This window comes from Giraffa tippelskirchi, chromosome 10, assembly GCF_054371585.1.
Source record: "Giraffa tippelskirchi isolate mGirTip1 chromosome 10, T2T-mGirTip1v1.2.pri, whole genome shotgun sequence".
NCBI classification, from domain to species: Eukaryota; Metazoa; Chordata; class Mammalia; order Artiodactyla; family Giraffidae; genus Giraffa; species Giraffa tippelskirchi.
Window position 1 is genome coordinate 21,015,372 of NC_137284.1, and position 27,397 is coordinate 21,042,768.

The following is a 27,397-nucleotide window of genomic DNA, read 5'->3' on the forward strand; positions in this document are numbered from 1 at the left end:
AAATATCAAAAAATGAGAGGACCATTTGGATTTACATCTAGTCCTAAATTTACTCAAAGGGACCAGCACTGTCATGAAAAATGGGCCCCTGAGCTTAGGAGACTTAGGGGTCTTTTTATATATACATAAAGAGAAGTAACAACAAGTGCCATATATATATATATGGGCAGGACTTCTCCTGGGAGGCAGTCACTTCAGAGACTGGAGACCTTAGTAAAGGAGCAATTAGAGTCTTGGTTTGCACCTGAGCCGGGAATCATGTTTTTGTCTCCCAGGTGTGTTAATTCTCCTTCTATTGGGAGGGTCATCCTTCTGCTTGGGAAACTATAGTCTAATGCTTCCTTTCAAATATTATACATCCAACAATTATATCATCATCATCACCACTACCAGAACCAACACTGCACTACCACAACCACCTCTGTCACTACCATCATTGCCATTATCAATCACTACCATTAAGCTAGTTACTCATCATTAGTTATTCACCATCAAGCATAATCAATAGGCTCAAAATGTTTATTTTAAAGGGTTTAATACAGACTCAAGGTTTTTAATAAAACACACTGTATAATTTCAGTAAAGGAATATGAATTTATAAGGAATGCTAAATTTGTCACCCTGCAGCTGCACCTGTAGACCGACAGTGTTAGAATGGCAGGAACTGAGGGGCATAAGTAGGTAGACATGAGAACTCTTCACTCATATATTATCATTCATGGCAGAAACGTGTTTATAAGAATATGCAATTGTCAAGAATACATTCAGGAATATACCACTTATGGAAATATTGTTAATGATGATTTTCAAATTAAACTTTTCCTCTTGAGATAATTGTAGATTCTCATGTAGGTTGAGAAATAATATAGAGGGATCCTGTGTACCCTTTATGCAGTTTCCCGCAATGGTAACATTTTCCAAATTATCGTATGTGGAATACCGTACATTGCCATAGACAATCCACTGATCTTATTCTGATTTCCTCAGTTTTATTTAAATTGTTTCTTGGTGTGTACATTTACTTCACTGAAAATTTTTTACCTGTAGAAATTTGAGTATCTACCACCACAGTTCATATGAAAACACATCACTTTCATTTTTACATTCTAAAATAACTTGGTTTCTTATTATCTTCTAAAGATGATTGGTTGTTTTTTTGTAGCATCTTTATATTCTCACTAATTTAATCACATTTCATGTGTTTCAGTTCATTGAAGTTATTATCCTTTTGTTGCTCAAAAATTTCAATTTTTGGCCTGTGGAATTCTTTTCAGTTTGTCGCTTAAGTCTTTTGGACATAGTATAGTTAGTCTCTAATATTAATTACTAGCTGATATGACAGATGTTCCGAACTTCTCTCATAAACTTCAGACTAGAAATCAACTATTTCTCCGAGGTTATTTTTACTCCTGATATGGTATTTCAAGGGCTTTCCAGGTGGCGCCGTGGTAAAGAATACACCTGCAATGCAAGACATAGATACAAGAGACACAGGTTTGACCTCTGGCTCGAGAAAATCCCCTGGAGGAGGAAATGGCAAGCCACCCCAGTATTCTTGCCTGGGAAATCCCATGGACAGAGGAGCCTGGTGGGCTACAGCCCATGGGGCAGTAGAGTCTGAGGCAACTGAGCAGGCAGGCTGCAGTGGTGTTTCAAGGCTATAAATTAGGCACTAAAGGGGTTCATTGCTTCTGGGTTAGTTATCGTTTATAGGTCTTTCAACAAGAACTCAAAAATTTGTACCGCGTGGTTCTCAATAATTTTTTGAGGATATGTTCTGATATTCATTCTTCAGCAGTTTTCTTAGGTGTGATGTTTCTTTTCAATATGTCCTTCAAATATCCATCTCCATCTCTTTCTCTATATCTGTATGTATCTCTATTTAAAACTGGAAAAATTTCCTTGAATTAGGGTTTTAATTGTTTGTTCTGTCCCTTGCTTTACTTTTCTTCTTTGTGGCTCCTACTCACCAAAGATTAGATCTCCTTTGCCTGGTATTCACATTTGTTTCTTCTTATAAATTTCTTCATTTCTTTTTTCTTTTTCTTTAAATCCCCCTTTTCCACCTTCTTGTTCTCCTAAAGTATCATTGGTTGTGTTTATTGGCTCTTCTATTACTTCTAATTCAGTTTAATTTCCTAAATTATTTTTCCTTTTATTTCTAGTAATTTCTTGAGCAATTATGCAACTATTGCATTTTTCTGAGTTTTGTTACTCTTTCACACCTTGTATCGTTTTTGAAATGTGTCTTAACTCATTTTTGTAGAATGTAATAATATTCTTTCACTTGTGGGTGTGTGCTATGGACTGAATTGTGTTCTTTCCATAAAGCCATCCACCATAAGCAATTAAAAGCTGGATGATATGTATAAAATAAGTGCTTTCAGACATTGGACAACATTGATGCTGAATTATGACCCGAGACAGAAAAGGAACAAATGACAGGAGCTTTATATTTACCCTATTTGTCTGGGGACACTCTCTAGATCATGGCCCAAAGAAGGTCTATGAAAACAAAGGACAAAATTTTTGATGAGTTGAGAAGAGGGGAGCAAAATGTTGGGAGGTTGAAGTAGTTGGAATGGGCAGTGAAGCATAGGAAGCCACAGGGAAAGAAGGACAGAAATGAGTTCTTGTGTCTTTGTCTGAGCTCTGTCTAGGCCATCTGTTTCTAAGATGGATCTCCATGAAGTTGGGCAAAGAATAAATACCTGGAAACTTTAGGCTAATAATTGATTATCAGGGTTACACAGGTCTGGGAACCCTGAATATTCATTGAAAGGACTGATGCCGAAGCCGAAGCTCCAATAGTTTGGCCACGTGATGTGAAGACCCAACACATTGGAAAAGATCTTGATGCTGGGAAAGGTTGAGGGCAGTAGGAGAAGGGGACGACAGAGGATGAGAAGGTTGGATGGCATCACCAACTCGATGGACATGGTTTGAGCAAACTCTGGGAGATAGTGATGGACAGGGAAGCCTGGCATGCTGCAGCCCATGGCGTTGCAAAGAGTCAGACAAGACTTACTAACAATAAGCCAGTAAGGAGATCAACTTTAAAACCTGTAGCATTCCCTAGAGTGCTCAGAAGTTTTGTATCTTAACATTAGTGCTAAATTTGTTCTAGAATAAAAACTATACTTGATATGTATTAACAAAACTTAAATATTAAGCCTCAGAAACATCAAGACACTCAAGTAGCTTAACTGGCTGTCAAAATAAACTTAAAGACATTTTAAAGAAACAAGAAACAATTAAGACAGTCAACAAATCTGCAGCATCGTATCAAAAATTATTATATATTCAGACAAACAGGAAAATGTGTAAGAAATGTAGGAAAGAGAAGTGTTGTTTTCATTTCAGCAGGAAGATGGTGCAGGGGCATATGATTCAAAACAGATTATTATAACACTGCACCCCAGCCTGGGGTGCCCTCCTCCCCATGAAAAATAGGTAGAGTAGACACTTTGGAATGGCTCTCTCAATATCCATTCTACCCTCCTTCTAGTCAGGTTAAAAAGCTGAAAATTACATATTCTAGATCGCATTGTAGCTCCAGTCATGGATGTGAATTTTCTTGTTGTTTGGTTGCTAAGTCATGTCTGATTGTTTGTGACCCCATGGACTGCTGCACACCAGGAGCAAATCTCCTGGAATTTGCTCAAACTCATTTCCATTGAGTCAGTGATGCCATCCAACCACCTCATCCTCTGTCATCCCCTTCTCTTCCTGCCCTCAATCTTTCCTGGCATCAGGGTCTTTTCCAGTGAGTCGGCTCTTTGCATCAAGTGGCCAAAGTGAATTAGTTCTCACTAATTAAATGTTTTTTGTATGAAAATTTAAGGGTGGGGGTGAGGAGGATCTCACTTTTTAGTGTGTATCAGAATCAACAGGAGATCTATTAAAATATAGATTTAATTACGGGGCCCACCCCGTAATTCTGTAGGTGTGGAGCAGGAACCCCAAATTTGTGTCTCTAACAAATTGCCAGGTGATGTTTGATCCCTGGATTCAGTTACTGTTTACTGATTTTGTGAGTATGAGGGCCACTTGTCAGGGTGGCATTGATCACAGTGGAAGCTGGAGCTTCTTGACCAGTAGATCACATCTGCTGTGAAGTCACTTTGAGGGGCATCCTCACCCTTTCTGTAGTCATTCAAAAAAACTTACCAAGTCATTTCCTCTGTTAATGCCATTTCTGCTTGAGAAAACTAGAGTTATCCCAGTTTCCCATAATAAACCACTGATATAAACAATAGAATACCAAAACTAGCTAGAAATGGCAAGAAGATATCTACACTGTACAAAGTGTTTGATTATATCAGGCTGCTGAGTCTAAAACATGTATCCTTGATATTGGTATAAAGCAAGGAGAGTGGGGAGAAACTGTCTCATTGCCACAGGATTTACTGTGTGAGGTTGGCAGTAGATCTCTGAGTATTAAGCAGGACAGGAGGGTTTGCAGCAATGGATAATCTGGGTGACCAACCATCTTGGCTTGTGTGGGACCAAGGGATTTTCCAGGGTGTGGGGCTTCCAGTGCTAAAAGTGGTGAAATGCCAGGCAAACTAGAGTGTCACTCCAGTGTAATCTTCCCTTAGTTCTACCGAAGAAGCTGTCTGCAAATAGGAAGAGGCTAGGGTAGATGACCAAAGGTGGAGATCTGAGGAACTGGTTTTAAGAGGTATGTGAAATTGAAACGGCAATCTTAATAGGCTGTTCAGAAGGTGATGTGCCAGCCTAAAGCAAAGGGGATGTTTGAGAGCCAAGAGTATGAGTTCTGAAGTTACTTAGACTTGGGTTTGAATCTCAGTGTCTTTGTTTACCAGCTGTGTGGTCTTGAGAAAGTTACTAAACCAAATTTTCACTTTCCACGTGACATGGGGAAAGCAACAGAACTGAACTGTTGTGAGGTGTAATTGAAATCATGCATGTAAAGCATTTAGAAGAGTTGTATAGCTCAGAGTAAGCCTCCCCAAACATGTTGGTGGCTGGCATTATTATTATTGTTACTAAGAAAGTCACATAAAGGAATCAAGTACAAGTCCTTTTGTAGAGATCAGGAGAAAGAAGCGAGAGAAGAAAGTCGAGATAAGAAATGCTCTGGGCATCATTTGTTGGTGACTTTCAATCCACCTCTCTTTGCCTTGTATACTCCCAAATGCAAAGAGGAAATAAATTGAGTAATATTTTCTGCATAGAAGATAACAAACAAGGGGGTGACTTTCAAACTCAATGCTGAAAGTTTAATTTTTATTGAAGTGTGGCTGATTTACAATATTATATTAGTTTCAGATGTACAACAAAGTGATTCAATATTTTTATACTGTATTGCATTTAAAGTTACTGTACACTAATGGCTATATTTCCCTGTGCTATACTATACATCCTTGTTACCTATTCATCTCATATGTAGCAGTTTGTGTCGCTTAATCCCTTACCCTTATCTTGCCTTCCCTCCTTTCCTCTCCCTGGTAGCAGTCACTAGTTTGTTCTCTATATCTGTGAGCCTGTGAAAATTTAAAATTTGTGTTAAATTACAATTAAGACAATAGAGTTTACCAAAGGGACAGAAGAAAGAAAATAGATCTCAAATAATAAAAAAAGAACGTGATATCAGCTAGCTTCATATAGAAATGAGAGTAGAGAAAGAGGAGGGGTGAAGGAAGAGGGAAAGAGGCAGGCGCAGTCACCTAGCCATGCAGAGAAGGGAGTTTCCCATCCCGGGTGGGAGAGCATTCAGGGGCTTCCCTCTGGGATCCCAAACAACTTATTTTTAAAATTGAAAAACAATAATAACATTTGTAGCAAAACATTTTTCCTCTCAGAATTTTCTGCATGGCAGCCTTCACCTCCTTATTCCTCAAGCTGTAGATCAGGGGGTTCAGCATGGGGATCACTGTGGTGTAGAACACGGAGGCCACGTTCTCCTGGGCCAGGGAACTGGCTGTGGAGGGTTTCAAGTACATGAAAGCAGTTGTTCCATAAAACATCCCCACCACTGCAAAGTGGGAGCTGCACGTATTGAAGGCTTTGGCCCTTCCCCCTGTGGTGCTGATGTGGAGGATACTGGACAGGATGAAGGCATAGGAAATTAGGACTGTTAAGCTGGTGACTACAATGTCGAATCCAGCCAAAACAAAGACTGTCATCTCAGTGTCATAGGTGCTAGAGCAAGAGAGCGTCATGAGGGGGAGGATGTCACAGAAGTAATGATTGATAAGGAAATCACAATAGGCCAGTTTCAACATGAGGCCAGTCTCTATGGTTGAACCAATGAACCCTATGGCATAAACCCCAGCCACCAGCAGACAGCAGACTCGATGAGACATGATGATGTTGTAAAGCAAAGGTCTACAGATGGCAACATAGCGGTCATAGGCCATCACTGTCAGCATGTAACACTCAGCAATGACAAATACCAGAAACAAGTAGAGCTGGGACATGCACGCTGCATAGGAGATGGTGTTCTTCTCTGACACAAAGTTCACCAGCATCTTAGGGGTAATGACAGAGGAGTAGCAGAGATCCACAAAGGACAGGTTGCTGAGAAAATAGTACATGGGGGTGTGAAGCTGAGCATTCAGACAAATCAATGTTATCATGCCCAGGTTCCCTATCATGGTGACTGAATAGATCCCAAGGAAGAGGAATAAGAGGGGGAGCTGGAGCTCTGGCCGATCTGTCAAACCCTGAAGAATGAACTCTGTCACTGTGGAGTGATTTTCTGCAGCCATTCTCCTCTGGTTGGGTGTCCTGTGGGGACAGAAATGAAGATCTCTGTGAAAGCCCATATCACGCTTTGCTTGATCAAGCTAGTTTGTGCATCTCAGGCCAGCTGAGCGATCCTGGGATCCTTCCTGATGAATGCTCCCTCATCCTGCTGTTTTTCTGGGGAAGAAGACCAGACCCTAAGTATTTCAAAGATCATGGAGATGAGAGAAAAAGGAGACAAGATCTAGAACTTTTACAATATTCAGATTTCTGAAATATTCTAGAGTATGAGTTTTAAAGTCTAGTCCCTGGGCTAGCGTCATTGGCATCACTTGAAGACATCAGATATGCAGATTCTCAGGCCTCACCCCGGACCTACCAAGTCAGGAACTCTGGGATGGGACGCAGTGATCTGTGTATCATATTGTCTCCAGGAAAGGCTGATGCAGGCTCAAGTCTGAAAACTTCAATCCTGTAGGTAATAAGCAGTAGAATTCATATTTTGTAATTGGAGATGTATTTGCTTCAGAAATGAAATTTCCCTGTGGCCTATGCAAGTCTTAAATATTCATTTATTTTGAATATATGAATACTTATCTCAAATTGATGCAGTACTAGGGTGAAATGGCTACTATATCAGGATCTTTTAGTTATAGGTCAATTTCTGTGACTAAAAGATGAAGATATTGATAATAGTAATACTAATTCTAAAGTTGGTTGTAAAAGTAGTATGGAATGTTGCATAGTCAGAAATATTTTTTCAAGAAGTCAGTTCCTATAAAAACGTGAGTTGTCATTGGGTGTCTGGAATTTGTTCTTAGATTTTTATCAAATCATGCACAAGGCAATTCCATTTCTTGTATTTATAATCACCTGGAGCATTTAAAAAGTGTTGATGACTGCTTTCCACTCACAGAGGTTCTCGTTAATATTCATCTGTCGTGAAGCCTGGGCTGTGGTACCTACTATAGTCTAGAGTAAGTTCTCAATATTATTATTATTATTATTTTTAGGTCTTTTTTCAGATCATAATATCAAACCATGGCCCCATTATCTCCTTAATGACAAAGTACTGAAATTATAGTCATGCTTCTTACAGAAGCATGATTATCATTGCTCAGTGTAGATATCCCTTCTCTGACAGGTATTTCTTAAGCTAAAATCCTTAAACTTGCACTGTTTTAATTGCTTACTTATACAGTTACTATCTTTTGTATAATGCTCTTCAGAGGTCAGTCTCATTAACTTGTCCCACAAGTCTTGGGTATGTGGATAAATATATCTAAGAGCAGAAGTTTTAAACCCATGTTCACATTGAGAAAACCACAGTGCCAGACAAAAGTAATTTTCCTGAGGCTTCCTAATTATCTAGGACTTGCTTTCCTTTGATCGTGAGCTCTTCCCTTGGCCCAAGTGTGTAGCCTTAGACATCTGCACACCTACAGCTTGGAGCAATGTTGTGGTGGAATGTGCTTTACACTGGATCTGTTAGCTTGTGCACAGCATATAAAAAATATGAATGCTATTATTTCCCTCTTCTCTAGGAAAGTTAAACCTAAAAATTCAACTACCCTTAGTCATCAAGCCAAGCAAGACACAGAACTGGGTCTAAAACCTCAGACTTCTGACCACCAGTGTGTTTCATTGTCAGTGAAATGTGTCGCTTTGCTGTAGGTTATTTTGTGTGTAGCACTTTATTATTACTTAGTAAACTTAATATATTGAATTTTGGACATAGAGGATAGATTTTATTGTCAGTTTCAGATGCATTTAAAAAAGTTTATATAGGCAGTATATGTGCATTGTAGAAAATCAGAAACACAAATAAGCAAAAATACAATACCACTTTCTTGCCCCTTGGAGGCTAGCAGCATTCATGACTATCATTTTAGATTTTTTGATGCATATATGTACTTACATGTGTATTATGCTTAGTCACTCAGTTGTGTCCAGCTCTTTGCAACTGTATGGACTGTGGCCTGCCAGGTTTCTCTGTCCCAGAAATTCTCAGGCAAGAATACTGGAGTGGGTCGCCATTTCCTACTCCATACATGTATATATTATATATATATATAATACACATGTATAAGCATATATACATTTAAAAAAACATTTTTAACCTGCTTCTAATGTAAGTGCTTTAAATACGTTGTCTCATTTGATTCCTATAACAGTAATAACTCGGCACTAGCTATATATGTTTCTCTCTCTATACATGAGTGTGTGCTCAGTCACTTCAGTTGTGTCCAACTCTTTGTAACTCTATGGACTATAGCCAGCTAGGCTCCTCTGTTCATGGAATTCTTCAGGCAAGAATATTGGAGCAAGTAGCCATGTCCTCTTCCAGGCATATTCTTGATCTAGGAATCGAACCCGTGTCACCTGCAGCTCCTGAACTGCAGGAGGATTCTTTACCATTGAACTACTGGATGCCCTTTTCTAGGTAGCAACAACAGATTGAAAATATCATATCTATATATCCCCTTCTATTCAGTTTCCACCTCTTAAAATATTAAGAAACATAGAAAATCCACCTAGAATATACCATTATCAGAAATCAAAGTGCTTCACAGAGCAGTACAGTAAACAGCTTTCATTGAGTGTAGTGCAGATGGGAAAATCCTAGACAGCATTGACTTAGTTATTGATATCATCTAATAATATAAAATAGGAAAATATGACCCCATACTTAATATCAGTCATCACAAATATTACCTCCAGTTCTGCCAGACCATCAGAGGCTCAGGATTGCTACTCATAAGAACACAGCACACAAAGAAAAATTACTTAGAGATGAAGGTAAACATATGGTTGAAAATAGCCTCATTAGATACAGGAGTTTATGAAAGAAATATTTTTCTGATATAGTTGCTTTAAATCATAATTAAGTACCTGTGCTAAGTAAAATTGAAAGATAATCTCTTGGAAATATTAGTGAATGACTTGGTTTCAACAGTCAGGAAATAAATATCAGGAAATGAGAGGACCATATAGATTTATATCTAGTCCTAAATTTACTCAAAGGGGCCAGCACTATCATGAATGATAGGTCCCTGGGATTGGGAAACTTGGGAGGAGTCTGTTTATATATATAGGTGGAACTTCTCCTGGGATGTAGTCACTTCAGGGACTGGAGTTCTCAGTAAAGAGCAATTAGAGTCTTGATTTACAGCTGTGCTGGGAACCATGTTTGTTTGTTTGTTTTTTCCCAGTTGTGTTAATTTTCCTTTTATTGGGGAAGTCAACTTGCTGCTTGAGAAACTTAGCATTTAGTGCTTCTATTTAAATAATTTACCACCAATAACTCCATCATCATCATCACCACCACCACTACCACCACAGCCACAACCACCTTGGTCATTGCCTTCATCATCATCAGTCACTATCATGAAAATTACTCATTATTAGTTATTCACCATAACGCATAACCAACTAGGCTTAAAATGTTTATTTTAAAACATGTAAAAAACATTGGAATATTTTTGTTAAAAGCTATAATTTCAGTAAAGAAATGGTAATCGATAGTTCAGTTCAGTTCAGTCACTCAGTCGTGTCCGACTCTTTCCGACCCCATGAATCGCAGCACGCCAGGCCTTCCTGTCCATCACCAACTCCCGGAGTCTACCCAAACCCATGTCCATCGAGTCAGTGATGCCATCCAACCATCTCATCCTCTGTCATCCCCTTCTCCTCCTGCCCCCAATCCTTCCCAGCATTAGGGTCTTTTCCAATGAGTCATCTCTTCGCATGAGGTGGCCAAAGTATTGGAGTTTCAGCTTCAACATCAGTCCTTCCAATGAACACCCAGGATTGATCTCTTTTACAATGGATTGATTGGATCTCCTTGCAGTCCAAGGGACTCTCAAGAGTCTTCTCCAACACCACAGTTCAAAAGCATCAATTCTTCGGTGCTCAGCTTTCTTCACTGTCCAACTCTCACATCCATACATGACCACTGGAAAAACCATAGCCTTGACTAGACGGACCTTTGTTGGCAAAGTGATGTCTCTGCTTTTAAATATGCTATCTAGGTTGATTGATAAGGAATGATAAACTTGTCACCCTGCTTTAGCACCTGTAGCCTGACAGTGCAGAATGGCAGGAGGTTGAGGGGCACAAGAATGTAGACTGATAGTAATAAGAATGTATTCCAATATCAAACAACAAATTTCAGCAATGCAGATTGCTATTACTTTTGTGCCAAATTAATGAGAACTCTTCTCATATATTCTCATTCATAAGGGAAATATGTTTATAAGTATATGCACTTCTCAAGAATGCATTCAGTAATATATCACCTATGAAAATGACTATAATGAGATTTTTAAATTAAACTTTTTCTTTCAAGGTAATTGAGCTATTTCAAATCCTAAAAAATGATGCTGTGAAAGTGCTGCACTCAATATGCCAGCAAATTTGGAAAACTCAGCAGTGGCCACAGGACTGGAAAAGGTCAGTTTTCATTCCAATCCCTAAGAAAGGCAATGCCAAAGAATGCTCAAACTACCACACAATTGTACTCATCTCACATGCTAGTAAAGTCATGCTCAAAATTCTCCAAGCCAGGCTTCAACAATACGTGAACCGTGAACTTCCAGATGTTCAAGCTGGATTTAGAAAAGGCAGAGGAGCCAGAGATCAAATTGACAACATCTGTTGGATCATTGAAAAAGCAAGAGAGTTCCAGAAAAACATCTATTTCTGCTTTATTGACTATGCCAAAGCCTTTGACTGTCGATTACAATAAACTGTGGAAAATTCTGAAAGAGATGGGAATACCAGATGACCTGACCTGCCTCTTGAGAAATCTGTATGGCGGTCAGGAAGCAACAGTTAGAACTGGACATGGAATAACAGACTGGTTCCAAATAGGAGAAGGAGTATGTCAATGCTGTATATTGTCACCGTGCTTATTTAACTTATATGCAGAGTACATCATGAGAAATGCTGGGCTGGATGAAGCATAAGCTGAAATCAAGATTGCCAGGAGAAATATCAGTCACCTCATATATGCAGATGACACCAAAGTGAACAAGAACTAAAGAGCCTCTTCATGAAAGTGAAAGAGGAGAGTGAAAAAGTTGGCTTAAAGCTCAACATTCAGAAAATTAAGATCATGGCATCCGGTCCCATCACTTCATGACAAATAGATGGAGAAGCAGTGGAAACAGTGGCAGACTTTATTTCTTTGGGCTCCAAAATCACTGCAGATGGTGACGACAGCCATGAAATTAAAAGATGCTTACTCCTTGGAAGGAAAGTTATGACCAACCTAGACAGCATATTAAAAAGCAGACATTACTTTGCCAAGAAAGGTCTGTCTAGTCAAGGCTATGGTTTTTCCAGTAGTCATGTATGGATGTGAGAGTTGGATTATAAAGAAAGCTGAGTGCCAAAGAATTGATGCTTTTGAATTGTGTTGTTGGAGAAGACTCTTGAGAGTCCCTTGGACTGCAAGGAGATCCAACCAGTCCATCCTAAAGGAAATCAGTCCTGAGTGTTCATTGGAAGGACTGATGTTGAAGCTGAAACTGCAATACTTTGGCCACCTGATGTGAAGAACTGACTCATTGGAAAAGACCCTGATGCTGGGCAAGATTGAAGGTGAGAGGAGAAGGGGACAACAGAGGATGAGATGGTTGGATGGCATCACTGACTCAATGGACATGTGTTTGGGTGGACTCCGGGAGTTGGTGATGGATAGGGAGGCCTGGCGTGCTGTGGTCCATGGGGTTACAAAGAGTTGGTCACAACTGAGTGACTGAACTGAACTGATCCCTCCTGTCCCTCTTTTTTTTTTGGTAGTGTAGACTTTACTGGGGACAAATTCTTTCACCTTTAATTTGTTTGAAATTTTTTTCTCTCTTTTTTATTTTTGAAGAATATTCTACCACAAATAGAATATGAAACTGATTTTTCTCTTTCAGTTTTAAAGATGTAATTTCAATGTTCTTTGACTTCTGGTTTTAAGTAACAGGTCAGTTATATTTTTTGCTCCTTTGAGAGCAATGTCTTTTCTATCTTGATTGCTTTTAGACTTTTTCTCTTTTCTTTGATTTTCATTAGTATAAGTATGACATGCTTAGGTGTGGTATATTTTATATTCATATTGCTTATGATTTCCTGGGCTGTTTTTTTCCTAGGAAAGTACAAAAACTGCTTCAGTTTTTGTTGTGGTAAAAACATACATCATACATTTTACCATCTTAAGTACTTAAAAAATTTTTTATTGGGGTATAGTTGCTTTACAATGTTGTTTTAGTTTCTACTGTACAGCAAAGTAAATCAGCTCTGCGTATATTTGTATCCCCTCTTTTTTGTATTTCCTTCCCATTTAGGTCTCCACAGGGCACAAAATAGAGTTCCTTGTGCTACACAGTTAGGTTATCGTTAGTTATCTATTTTAGACATAGTATCAATAGCGTATATATCCCAAATCCCAATTCATCCCCCCCCTCTACCGGTATCCATACATCCAAACATATTTCTATGTCTGTGTCTCTATTTCTGCTTTGTAAATACAAATAAGATCATCTAAAAGCAATTCCGGGCTTTTTAAAATTCTGTGGGTTCATTATTTCATCAAATTGGGAAAATTTTCATCTATAATATTTAAAAATATTCTGTTTACTCCAATTCTCACCTAACCCACCTTTTGAAACTCTGCTTACACATATGTTGGCATTGTTCTAAAGTTTGTGGTTGCTGTGGTCTTTATTGGTTTTCTATCTGCATTTTAGTATGATAATTTCCATTGTTCTGTTTTGCTTTTAGCAAAGCTTTCTTTGGCTGTGCTGAGCCTGCTATTAAGTCAACCTAATTAATTCTTTATTTCCAATACTGTATTTTTCAATTTTGAATTTTGGGGGAAAATTTCCTTTATTTTTACTGTTTTAATAGATCTGTTGGAATCTGCCTTCTGTTAGTCAATTTTGTATTTCTTTCAATTAAATTTAAATACTAAATAATTACAGAAGTTACTTTAAAGTCTTTGCTAATAGCAACATTCAGGTCATATGTGGATCTGATTTTACTGAATAGTTTTTCTTCTTGATTATGAGTCATATTTTCCTGTTTCTTTTAAAATTTTTATTGGAGTATAGTTGATTTACAATGTTGTGTTAGATTCAGGTATACAGCAAAGGAAATAATATGTATATATATAACACTCTTTTTTATATTCTTTTCCCATATAGGTCATTACAGAGTGTTGAGTATTGTTCCCTGTGCTATACAGCAGGTCCTTATTAGTTATCTATTTTATATGTAGTAGTGTGTATATATGTCAATCCCAATCTCCCAGTTTATTCCTCCCCCCGTTCTGCTTCCCCCCAGTAACCAGAAGTTTGTTTTCTACATCTGTGACTTTATTTCTGCTTTGTAAATAAGTTCATTTTACCATTTTTTAAGATTCCATGCATAAAAAGCATTTTATTTTTATTTCTTGATAATAGGTCATAATTTCCTATTTCTTTGTATTTATAATAATTTTTCATTTTATGATGATGGACATCCTGAATATACTGTAGAGACTGTGGATTATGTTATTCTTCTCTACAGAATGTTGGAGTTTGTCCTTGGATGCAGTTAATTTACTAGATCACCTTGATCTTGTTTAGATCTGAATTCAGCCTTTGCTAAGATGGATCCAGTTCAGTTTTGCCCTTAGTCTGAAGACTAGCTCTTACTTCGAAGGTATCAGTTTCAGATGTCATCCTAATTCCTGGTATGCAAATGCCTGAAAGTCTTTATCTTTGGCTTCTTCCTCTCCATACTTTGCCCCACAAATTTCAGCTATCTTAGCATCCTTGAGCACTGATCTTTATTCTACTCATAGAGACTGTTGTCATTTGCTTGGGTTCCACTTCACTATGCTCTGTTTGGAAATTGTCATTAGGGAGAAAGGATGAATTTGTCAGACACCTTACATTCTTGCCTTCACTCAAGAATTTCATCTCTGTGCTGTCTGCTTCCCAAAGCTTACAGATAGTTGCTGTATATTATTTCCAGTCTGATGGTTGCTTATGGTCCCAGGGTAAGTGTGATAATAGCTGTTCTGTTATACTTGAAATCAGAAGTCTGAATGCTTACTTCTTAATAGCTTGTTCTTGGTGTGCCTGTCAAGCTGAAGGTCATACGGAAACATGGACCAGGAGAGGCTGGAAACCTGGAGATGTGAACTAGATCTGTGAACTAGATCTGGCTTTACTCCCTTGGGTCTTCTCTATGTCTCTAAGATGTGGGTAAGTATCAGTTCTGTGGATATGCAAGTTTCTGGCATTGGAACCACTAGAGAAGGTTTAAAAATATGGCTGCCATTTATACCCACAGACATGCTGATTCAGAGGATGTGGGTGGAGCCCAGAATTTTTCCTTTTTCCTTCTTTTAGTTTTATTGAGCTATAACTAACATACAGCATTGTATATATTTAAGGTGTACGGCATACTTATTTGACTTACATTATGAAATGATTATTACAATAAGCTTAGTGATAATTTACCATCACTTATAGATAATTATCATCTCATATAGATATGACATTAAAGAAATAGGAATAAAACTTTGTGATGAGCACTCAGAATTTACTTTCAACTTTCATATATAACATTCAGCTGTGTTAATTTTATTTATCATACTGTACATTATATTCCTGATACTTATTCATCTTATAATTGGAACTTTGTACCTTTTGACTGTCTTCATCCAACTCTACCCCCACTCCTTGCCCCAGCCCCTGCCTCTGGTGACCATAAATCTGATCTCTTTTTCTACGAGTTTGTTGATTTTGGAAGTGTAACTGACGTACAACACTATGTTAGCTTCTGTTACACCATATGGGGATTTGATATTTCTATACGTTTCAAAGTGATCACTATAGTAAGTCGAGCTACAATATGTCACCTTACAAAGATACTATAGTTATCATCTTGTTTCCCAGACTGTACATTTCATACCCATGACTTATTTTGCAACTGGAAGTTTATATCTCTTTATTTCCCTCACTTGTCTCAGAATTTCTTTTTAATAAACACTCAAGGAAATTGTGGTGCTTGGTCATGTTTGTGAAATACTGGATTTGATGGCTTCCTGAGCCTTTTCAGGTCAAAATTCTGAATGTGTAGGCTTGATATTAAAGAAAGCAAGAAAAGATTGAAAGATCAAGACAAAGGATAAGCAATTTTTGACAAGGCAGAAGCTTGTGTTGGGGAGGAGAAGACAAAGACAGAAGCAAACCAAAGAGGAAGAACAAATATGGATGTATCACTGCACTGGAAATCTTATCTACCAGGGTGCAGTCTGTGAGCCTGAGAAGCTAGAAAGTCAGTAGAGAGGAGCACTTGATGAAAAGTGGGTAGAAGGCAGGGACAGCCAAAGGGAGTTTTAATTCAGAGAAAGGCTGCTCCTGGAAGAAGTTGAAAGCAGTTACCTGATAGAGATTCTCTGTTACCATTAAACTTATACCCCATGAGTGGATAAGGGCAGGCCATCACAGAAACTTCCTTGTTAAAACTAGATACAATGCAGTTCTTCCTGGAATGAATTGGAATATGAATACATTATTGAGTGTCCTACCCTAAATTTTACGAGTATAAATAGCCCTTAGTGTTAATATTTCCCTGATACACTCACTTCTTGTTTTTATTAAAGTCACTGCATATTTGTTACTTTCCAACAGATTGCCAGATTTGAGAAGGCAGGGACACTGGTTTGTGGATTTCAGCAGCTCTCACCAGAAGGAAGTTTAGCCTAGTGATTACAAAATAAGTACCTGAAGTTAGATAGACCCATGCATGTGGGCTCTGAAACACATTGTCTCTGTGAGCAGCTTACCTTTAAAATGAATGTCATTATTGTGAGAAATCAATAATATATGTGTATGGTGTTTTCGATCTTGGGAGCCAGAACTCAGTGTAAAGGATCTGTGTTATGCACAGTATTGGATATTCAAGAAATGGTGATGACAGTCATTTTTATCACAATGATTTTTCTCTCAATGGTACCAGATCAGTATTTGCTGAAAGAAATTGTGTCTTGAAGCCAAATTAAGCAATATCAAGGGTATAAGCAAACATTTCTTCCCCTGGGAAATAAACTCTCAGGAAATGGTCTTGAGGGAGTCTCTGAATAATCAAGTCACTGAGATCTGCAGTCCTAATAAAACTGCCTATTCTCCTGTTATCCACTAGTCAGGAAAAAGCACCATATCCTTCCTTGTAGCTGGAGGGGTCTTTTGGGAAATCAGTAATTGGAAATCAAGCTCTTTGAGGCAGAAAGAGATACAAGATAAATGAGAAGTTATGATTCTCTGGACCAGACTGGGAGGAGAGAGTTCTAAACTCAAAGCTGTCCTCTACTATTGATGTGGTCATTTTTTTCTCCGGACCATTGTGGACAAGAGACACTGAAGTATAGCATTATAGTTCTACACTAAAGGAAGGTGAGTGTGCCTGGCCCTGGTCAGTCATGTAACGCGGTGGTTACCAGTGCAAACCGAGAGAGTCAGACTGCCCAAGTTCACCTTCTAGCTGCTACTCAGTAGTTTTGGGACTTGGATGAGTTGCTTAACTCAGTTGTCTCATCTACAAAATGGGGATAAAAATATAGTCACATAGCTCTTAGTACACGTAAGTAACCACTTAATAAGTGCTAGCTTAAAACATTATCATTAAACCTAAAGCCACTAGAGTTAGGAGATTTGGGGATAAATGTCACCTCCCTTTCTTGATGTGATGGCAGTGACCCAGAGGCGGGAGTCAGGATTCTTTCTGGGGAAAGTCCCCAAGTGTCAGCAACTGAAACAGAGGCAGGAGAGAGGGGACACAGAAAATGGACTGACTCAAAGATAGATATCTATCTTAGTTTTGAATGAGTTATCTGCTTTTTGCTTTCTCAAGTAGTGCCACTTCTCACTCTGGAGGCCTAGTCTAGCCTCTTTATTGTTCTCTGGAAGTTAGACACTAGGGTTATGAAGGTAGATCCACAGCAAACAGTAGAAACCTTCCTTCCACACTAAAGCTCAAATATCTCTGTGGACTCCATTCTCAGGAATGGATCGTGGGCACTGGGAGGTTGGTGGTCTTATTTCTAAGTGGTTCTCTTTTCTTTTCCCCATGGACCACCTTTTCTCCAGGGGACAATGGCAGCTGAGAACTCTTCGGTGACAGAATTCATCCTCGCAGGCTTAACAGACCAGCCAGGGCTCCAGATCCCCCTCTTCCTCCTGTTTCTAGGTTTCTACATGGTCACCGTAGTGGGGAACCTGGGCTTGATAATGCTGATTGGGTTGAACTCTCGCCTGCACAACCCCATGTACTTCTTCCTGTTCAACCTCTCCTTAGTAGACTTCTGTTACTCCACTACCATCACTCCCAAAATGCTGATGAGCTTTGTCTCAAAGAAGAACACCATCCTGCGCTCAGAGTGCTTGACTCAACTGTTTTTCTTCTGCTTCTTTGTCATCTCTGAGTCCTTCGTCCTGTCAGCGATGGCGTATGACCGCTATGTTGCCATCTGTAAGCCACTGGTATACACGGTCACCATGTCTCCTAAGGTCTGTTCACTCCTTTTGTTGGGTGTGTATGTGATGGGGTTTTCAGGGGCCATGGCCCACACAGGAAGCATAGCAAGTCTGATCTTCTGTGCTGACAACCTTATCAATCATTTTGTTTGTGACATCCCTCCTCTCCTTGAGCTAGCCTGCAACAGCTCTCATGTGCATGAACTGGTGGTCTTCATAGTTGTGACCACTGTTATTGGAATGGTCAGTGTCACCATCTCCATCTCTTACGCTCTAATCCTCTCCTGCATTCTCCGCATTCACTCCACTGAGGGCAGGTCAAAAGCTTTCAGTACATGCAGCTCCCACATAATTGTGGTTTTCCTTTTCTTTGGTTCTGGGGCTTCTGTGTATCTTAAACCACCTTCTGTTTTGCCCCTTGACCAAGGGAAAGTGTCCTCCCTGTTCTACACCATTGTGGTGCCCATGTTAAACCCACTGATCTATAGTTTGAGAAACAAGGATGTCAAAGTTGCCCTGAGGAAAACCTTGGGAAAAAATAATTTCTTGAGAAAGGAGTAATATTTGAAGAAGGAGATACAATATTTTGTTTATTAGCTCATATGTGTTTTCAATGAAGGGTGAAAGTTGCGTTTTTTTCCTCTCTTGAATAGAAAATTTTAAGTCTTTGTGTCTGGATGTGCAACTAACACTTTCACTTTCACTTTGGGCTTCCCAGGTGACACTAGTGGTAAAGAACACACCTACCAATGCAGGAGACATGAGACGTGCATTGGATCCCCTGGAGGAGGGCATGGCAACTCACTTCAGTATTCTTTTTTTAAATTAATCTATTTATTTTAATTGGAGGCTAATTACTTTATAGTATTGTAGTGGTTTTTGCCATACATTGACATGAATCAGCCACGGGTGTACATGTGTCCCCCCATCTTGATCCCCCCTCCCACCTCCCTCCCCATCCCATCCCTCTGGGTTGTCCCAGTACACCGACTTTGAGTGCCATGTTTCATGCATCGAACTTGGACTGGTCATCTATTTCACATATGGTAATATACATGTATCAATGCTATTTTCTCAAATCATCCCACCCTCGCTTTCTCCCAGCATCCGAAAGTCTGTTATTTACATCTTTGTCTTTTTTGCTGTCTCACATATAGGGTCATCGTTACCATCTTTCTAAATTCCACATATATGCATTAATATATTATATTGGTATTTTTCTTTCTGACTTACTTCACTCTGTATAATAGGCTCCAGTTTCATCCATCTCATTAGAACTGACTCAAATGCATTTTTTTTAATGGCTGAATAATACTCCATTGTGTATATGGACCACAACTTTCTTATCCATTTATCTGCTGATGGACATCTAGGTTACTTCCATGTCCTAGCTATTGTAAACAGTGCTGCGATGAATATTGGGGTACATGTGTCTCTTTCAATTCTGGTTTCTTCAGTGTGTATGCCCAACAGTGGGATTGCTGGGTTGTATGGCAGTTCTATTTCCAGTTTTTTAAGGAATCTCCACACTGTTCTCCATAGTGGCTGTACTAGTTTGCATTCCCACCAACAGTGTAAGAGGGTTCCCTTTTCTCCACATCCTCTCCAGCATTTATTCTTTGTAGACTTTTTGATAGCAGCCATTCTGACCAGCATGAGATGGTACATCACTGTGGTTTTGATTTGCATTTCTCTGATAATGCCCACTCCAGTATTCTTGCCTGGAGAATCCCATGGACAGAGGAGCCTGTTGGGCTACAGACCATGGAGTTGCAAGGAATTGGACATGACTGAAGTGAGTGAGCACTGAGTGTTTGGTTCAGATCTATTTCCCCTACCCCTTGACCCACCCTGAATATTCTAATATTATTTTATGCATATGCTCTACAATCATAGATCATTTAATCTTGAATGGGTCTTATAAACCATTTAATCTAGTCTCCTCCTTTAACAGACTTGGAGACTTAGAAATACTACATGTTTTCCAGCATCACAGAACTGGTGCCACAGCAGGGACTGGAATCCAGGCCTTGAAATTCAATCTACTTCATTTTCCTCTGTGTCCTGTGTTCTTGCATCGTTTCCTTGTTGCCCTTGCAGATTTCATTTTGAAAGTATGATATATCAGTATATTAAAATCTGACTGTAGTTACAGTTATTTAATATAAATTCTCAGTATATAAGTTTTGAATATTACATTTTTTCACAAGAGTAGGAGACAAATGTTTGCTAAACTTGATCCTGGCCAAATGACAACAGAATTGTGTTAAACATGCGGTGTGTGAGTATCAAGTGTGTACGTCCAAGACAGCAGGTGAAGCATGGTAACTCCTATGGTTACGTGTAGAAGCTGAGGGACCCAGGCTAGTGAATTAGAACTTCTGTTAGTTTAAGGGTTATAAAGATGCTTGATTGGAAAATTTCCTACATTATTTCAAGACTAAGAGAGTCAGAATTTAGAGTTATTTAAGGGTTAGTTTAGGTATTTAGCTCTGATAGAAAAGTCTGTGGCTCAGGATAGACTACTTAGAGTTTGTAGGTTGTAAAAGAGGAGTAAATAATTTGGGGATTTAATTAGTTATCATGGAAGTAATAAGCAGCTAATTATTAGAAGAGGTCATTTCCACAGGATTTTAAGGCACTACAGATTGCACTGATCTTCTCATGCAGTCATGTATGGGAAAGAGATAATTCACCTCGACTGTTTTATACACCTAAAACACTGGGTAAAGTGCTATAGAATACATCAGAACACCTTGGGTCTCAATGATTAATTAGTAATAAATGAAGGTTCTTTGGAAAAGTATTAATATGTTAAATGCTGAAGAGGCATTTTGCCATATGAGCTTTTCTTTGGGAAGTTTCTCTTCCTTCGGGAAAAAGGGAACTTTGTGTGGCTAGTTTGCTATTTAGATCAAAGTTATAAAACTGAGAGTGCTGGAGGAAGGTTTTGCTTTACTCAGTATGCAACAGGGAATGAGAATTGAATTCAGGAGACCTTTTGAATGTGTGGTTTGTGTGCCTGGTGAATGAAGTGACTAAGACCCATTCAAAAGGTACCAGAGGAAGCATCAATTTGTGAGCCTTGTAATGGAGTTGGTTTTGTAGTAATCTGGTAAGCTCAGATGATAGTTGTGTGACTTTGAGAAAATTACTTCATGCCTTTAAATATTAATTTCTCTGTTTTTAAAAGTGAGATAATGGTCTTGACTTCATGAGGTTTTTGAGAGAATTAAATGCCAGGCGCTTAATAAATCTTAGTTCCTTTTCTGCTGAAACTCTTTTATCTAGTTATCAGCACTTCCTTTACTTTTTGCATGACCTGTAGCATATAACTTCACCTTTCAAGAACTTCCTTATTCATGAGAAAAATTGACTCTTTTCTAATTTTCATTTTAAAATTATATTTTGTGTGCATACTTAGTTGTTCAGTTGTGTCTGACTCTTTGCAACTCCCTGGACTGTAGCCTGCCAGGCTCCTCTGTCCATGAAGTTTTCCAGGCAAGAATACTGAAGTGGGTTGCTATTTCCTATATTAAATATTATTAAGATACAGTAAAAACATTTTGAAGTAATTCTTGCACATGGTAAACAATTAAACAACACAAGTGGAGGTTATGCAGTGAAGATATGTCTGCTTCCCCTCTAGTTATTCCATCCCTGAATTCTCCTTAGAAACAACAGCTGTTGCTATTCCTTATGAATATGTCTATATTCAAACATATATCTTTGAACATTTATATATATAGTATACATATATACATATAGGCATGTGCACCAGACAAGATGCACCACCACAATGATCTTGTAGATATGTGAGCAACAAATATTCATTGCCGTACACCAATGAGATTTTGTGAGACTCTTATGTAGCAACAGCTAACTGATACACTCCACCATTCAGAGATCAGGAAATGAGGATCTTATCTGGAGTATAACATTTTCTTCCAGTGTGATCATGCTCTATATGTCATGTTATAAAATATTGTTGGATTTCTCATTATGTTGGGAGCATTTACTTATCAATAAATATTTTTGAATCATACTTTTTCATGGGTTTCATCATGTAAATATGTCATTTAAAAAATCTTTCTCCTATTATTAAAAATTAAAATTGTGTCAGGCTCTCCAATGTTTTATTATTATAAATAATGCTATAACTATTAGCTTGTGTTAAAATTTTGTCTAGATTTCTGATTGTTTCCTCAGGAGAGACAATGGAATATTTCTCAGCCATTACAAAGGATGAAATAATGCCATTTACAGCAACATTGATGGACCTAGAGATTATCTTACAAGTGAAGCAAGTCAAATTGAAAGATAAATATCATATGATATCATTTATATGTGGAATCTTAAATATAATACAAATAAATTTGCTTACAAAAAGGTAGAGACTCACAGACACAGAAACAAACTTATGGTTACCAAGGGGTAGGAGGGGAGGGATAAATTAAGAGTTTGGGATTAGCACACATAAACTCCTATATTTAAATAGATAAATCAGAAGGTCCTACTGTATAGCACAGGGAACCATATTCAATATACTGTAATAAGACATAATCAAGATGAATCTGAGAAAGAATATATATATAATCTATATTTATGGCTTTCCCAGTGACTCAGCTGTAAAGAACCCACCTGCAATGCAGGAGCCACAGGAGACTCGGGTTTAATCCCTGGGTTGGGAAGATCTCCTGCAGAAGGAAATGGCAACCCACACAAGTATTCTTGCTTGGAGAATCCTATGAACAGAGGAGCCTGGCAGTCTACAGTTCACAGGTTCACAAAGAGTCAGAGAAGACTAAAGTGACTGAGCACACACACAATCTATATTTATATATACATCTGTCTGAATTACTTTGTTGTACACCAGAAACTAACACAACATTGTAAATCAACTATACTTCAATAAAAATCAATGGGAAAAATTTCACTCTTAGAACTGCTTTTGTTGTAGCCCACAAGATTTGGTATGTTGTATTTCCATTCAGTTTATCTCAAGATTTTAAAAAATTTATTCTTTGATCCACTGGTATTTCAGGAGTATGCTGTTTAATTTCCACCTATTTGTGAATTTTCTGGCTTTCCTCATGTTACTGATTTCTAGTTTCATACAAATGTGGATAAAAGAGATGCTTTGTATGATTTCAGTCTTTTAAAATTTCCTAGGGCTTCTTTATGAACAATCATGTGATATATCCTAGAAAATGTTCTGTGTGCATTTGACAAGTATTCCACTGCTGTGGGATGGCATATTCTGTAGATGTCTGTTAGGACAATTTAGTCTAAAGCATAGTTCAAGTTTGACATTTCCTTTTAACTGTTTTGTCTGGGTGATCTATCCATTATTGGCAGTGGGGTGTCATAACCATGTATTCTTTTTGTATTGTTGTCAATGTCTCCCTTCAGATCTGTTAGTATCTGATTAATATATTTAGATACTTGGATATTTAGTGCATATAATTTATGGTTATTATATCCCCTTGATGAATTATCCCCTTTTCATTATATAATGACAGTTTTTTTGTCCCTTGTGACCATTTTAAATTTGATGTCTGCTTTGTCAGATATAAGTATAGCTACCATTGCTCTTTTGTTTTTCACTTGCATAAAGTATCTTTTCCATTCCTTTCACTTTGACTCCATGTGTGTCAGTAAACCTGAAGTGAGTCTCTTACAGGAATCACACAGTTGAGATTTTTTTTTTTTATCCATTCAGTTACTCTATGCCTTTTGATAGGGGAATTTAATTCATTTATATTGAGTAATAGTTGATAGGTAACAACTTGCTAATGATATCTTATTGTTTTCTGGCTATTTTGTACTTCTTTTGTACCTTTTCTCCTCTCTGGCTATTTTCTTTTTTGAATAATTTTCCATACTGATGTACTTTGACTCCCTTCTCTTTGTCTTTTGTGTATGTCTTAGGTTTTTTGCTTTGCGGTTACATGAGGCATACATAAAACATTTTATAGATATAACAGTCTATTTTATGCCGACAGCAACTTAAGTTCAATTGTGGACAAAAACTTTACCCTTTTACTCTCTCCCCTGCTGTCACAGCTGAGTTCTTTTCATATTGTATATCCATTAGCATATTGTATATCAGTAACAAGAAATTAAAAGATGTTTACTTCTTGGAAGGAAAGCTATGACAAACCTAGACAACATATTAAAAAGCAGAGACATTAGCTTGCTGACAAAGGTCCATACGATCAAAGCTATGGTTTTTCCAGTAGTCATGTATGGTTGTGAGAGTTGGACCATAAAGAAGGCAGAGTGCTGAAGAACTGATGCTTTCAAACTGTGGTGCTGGAGAAGACTCTTGAGAATCCCTTGGACTGCAAGAAGATCAAACCAATGAATCCTAAAGGAAATCAACCCTAAATATTCATTGGAAGGACTGATGCTGAAGCTGAAACTCCAATACTTTAGCCACCTGATGCAAAGAACTGACTCATTGGAAAAGACCCTGATGCTGGGAAAGACTAAGGCAAAAGGAGAAAGGAATGACAGAGGATGAGATGGTTATTAGCATCATTGACTCAATGGACATGAATCTGAACCAACTCAGGGAGATAATGAAGGACAGGGAAGCCTGGCATGTTGCAGTCCATTGAGTTGTAAAGAGTCAGACACTACTTAGAGACTGAACAACAACAATAATCTGTTAACACAATATTGTAGCTATAGTTATTTTAATAATTTTGTCCTTTAACCTTTATACTAGAGTTTAGTGGCTTGGATACCACCATATTATATCATAATAGTATTCTGAGTTTGACTATATACTTACATTTACAATTACCTTGTGTATTTTCAAACATTTTCATGTTATTAATTAGTGCCTTTTCATCAGCTTGAAGAACACTTTTTAGCATTTTTTATGAAGCAGGCTTAGTTGTGATGAACTCCTTCATTTATGAGTGTAGATTCAAATGCAAACCAATCACTGCTGGACCCATACACCCAACAACCCCGTTTTCTGTGCTCTCAAACTCTAGGCCAATATCTATCTGCCCTAATTAAGCCAAATTCAGTTTCTAGACAACTGGGGACAGCCCTTGTGTTCCAGAACCAGCTGAAATTATTCAAACTAGCCAATCCTAAACCTGCATAGTCTGCCCTGCTCATTATTCCATGTGGAAAACACAACAAATTCTCTTGTCCAGTTACCGCCTCTCTTTTTGCTTCCTGACCAATCCTGTGGTTCTGTGTTTAGCTCTCATAGTATGGCACACTTTCTTCTCTGGGTAACTGTGAATATAAAAACCATTTTCAAAAAAAGACATTATTTTTCTTTGGAGCAGTTTTTGGCTCAAAGCAAAATTGAACTCAATATACAGAGATTTCCCACATATCTCTTGCCTCCTCATATGCATAGCCTCTCCCATTATCAGTATCCCCCATCAGAGTTGCACATTTGTTATGATTTATGAACCCACATTGATACATCATTGCCACCCAACTCCATAGATTACATTAGGGCACTCTTGGCATTGTGCATTTTGTGGATTTTGACAAATGTATAGTGATATATATATAAACATTTATAGCGACATACAAAGTTGTTTCACTGTCCTAAAAATACTCTTGTGTTCTATCTGTCCATCCTGCCATTCTCCAGAACCTTGGCAACGACTCCTCTCTCAGCCCTTGGAAGATATATCATCAAAGAAGATATAAGAAGGAGAACAAGATGGTGGAGGAGTAGGTGGACATGGAGTACATCTCTCTCCACAGATACATCAGGGATACACCTTCAGACACAGAAGTGCATGCAAAACACCAGCTGACAGCAGACAGGAGTGGAAAAGAATATATAGAACCACGCAAAACTCAGTAGGATGAAGGAACTAGGGGGAAAAACAGGAGTGTTAGTAAGACTGGACCTGCCCTCAGCGGATGGGGGAACTGAAGCAGGGGTCGGATCCCCACATTGGGGCAATTGTTTGAGTCAGAGGAGAAACACTTAAGGCTGAGAGTGAAACAGCTGATCTGTGGCAGCCTAAATAGAATCAGACAGTCCTTGACGGAGCCATACATACCCTGGCCAGGCACGCTGGTCCTCTGGAAGGCACAGCAGCTGGGATCTGGAGTTTAGAGAGTGTGGAGCAATCCCAGGGTGAGAGGTGCTGTTAACTGCAGAGAGACGGATCAAGGGGATGTGAGGGAGGAAATTGTGGTGGGAAATGCCTGTGGAGGAAAGCCAGGCAGCCATGGAAGCAAGGAGATACTGCTGAGTCACATATAAGGGGTGGAGCCATCACCATAGCCTCTCTCCCCTCACACGCCAGCCCGCAGCTGAACAATAGAGAGGCCAGCCCATCAAATGCCTGAGGCTCCGAACTACAGAGTAGGACCCCACCCAGGGTGACCCTTTAAGTGCCTGATGCACCGATCTACAGAGTAGGACCCCAGTCAGGCGGGCCCCTCTATGTGCCTGACGTGCCAAACAACAGAGAAGGATTCCAGGGAAGGGAGCCCTCGAAGTGCATGAGGGTGGAGCTACAGAGAAAGACTAGCCAAAGAGGCCTTCTGATCGCCAGCTATAAGAGGCTTGAAAAGACCCTGATAGGGCCATAACCCCTGCAGGGGAGACACTCTGTGTCCCTGCGCACGTGGCGCCACCAGGGTCCCTGAAAGCCAAGCAGCTGCGACATCTTCACGCTCAACTTTCATTGGTGCAGAGCTGCCACAGGCAAAAAAAGTCTTGTGTCTATGCATGCAGGGTCGCTTTGGTCATGTCCGACTCTTTGCGACCCTGTAGACTGTGGCTTGCCAGGCTTCTCTGTCAGGGAGCGGGGTTCTCCAGACAAGAATACTGGAGCGTACTGGCCAATTCTGGTTGCCATACCCTTCTGGAGCACTATATTTCCTGCTGCCCAAGCTGCCAACTCCCCTGAGTACCTGGTGCTGCCAGAACCCCTGCCACCCAAGCAGCTGCACCACCTCCACACCTGGCCCTCCCTGGGGCAGACCCAAGTCCTCCAGGGCAGCCTCGGAAGCAAACCCCAATGGATGACCCACACGTAGAGGTGGAAATAAAACCACAATTGAAACCCAGGGGCAGTGTGGCTAAGGAAGAAGACCCCAAGCCTTCCCACCAGCTGTACAAGCTGTGGATTAAATCCACACAATTGACTAGACAGATTTTGTGT

The 27,397-nt window shown here is 39.0% G+C and overlaps 2 protein-coding genes across 3 annotated transcripts; one reads left to right on the forward strand and one right to left on the reverse strand.

Moving 5' to 3' along the window:
* Positions 1–5,232: 5,232 nt before the first annotated feature.
* LOC145523132 (olfactory receptor 8A1-like) lies at positions 5,233–26,592 on the reverse strand. 2 transcript variants are annotated; one of them, XM_081532906.1, is made up of 4 exons: positions 26,285–26,592; positions 25,413–25,493; positions 7,094–7,186; positions 5,233–6,756 (listed from the first exon to the last, which is right to left on the reverse strand). In XM_081532906.1, the coding sequence occupies exons 1-4, from the start codon at positions 26,455–26,457 to the stop codon at positions 5,694–5,696; spliced, it is 1,410 nt and encodes a 469-aa protein (XP_081389032.1). In that variant the 5' UTR covers positions 26,458–26,592; the 3' UTR covers positions 5,233–5,693. The 2 variants fall into 2 exon arrangements, with proteins under 2 accessions (XP_081389032.1, XP_081389033.1); XM_081532907.1 differs by lacking the exon at positions 25,413–25,493 and having other exon boundaries at positions 26,285–26,589.
* On the forward strand, positions 17,853–18,794 carry LOC145524069 (olfactory receptor 8B12-like). Its single transcript, XM_081535586.1, has one exon. It carries the CDS (start codon positions 17,853–17,855, stop codon positions 18,792–18,794), a length of 942 nt encoding a protein of 313 aa, XP_081391712.1.
* Positions 26,593–27,397: the final 805 nt, after the last annotated feature.

What these genes read in the sequence shown, in the direction of transcription:
- LOC145523132 (XM_081532906.1), bottom strand. Translation starts at nt 26,457, where the DNA reads ATGGCTGCCTGGCTTTCCTCCACAGGCATTTCCCACCACAATTTCCTC. An exon ending in GACCAGCGTGCCTGGCCAGG is followed by an intron (nt 25,494 to 26,284) that starts GTATGTATGGCT and finishes TTATATTCACAG; the next exon opens with TTACCCAGAGAAGAAAGTGT. An exon ending in ATCCCAGAGTTCCTGACTTG is followed by an intron (nt 6,757 to 7,093) that starts GTAGGTCCGGGG and finishes CTGTCCCCACAG; the next exon opens with GACACCCAACCAGAGGAGAA.
- LOC145524069 (XM_081535586.1), top strand. Translation starts at nt 17,853, where the DNA reads ATGGCAGCTGAGAACTCTTCGGTGACAGAATTCATCCTCGCAGGCTTA.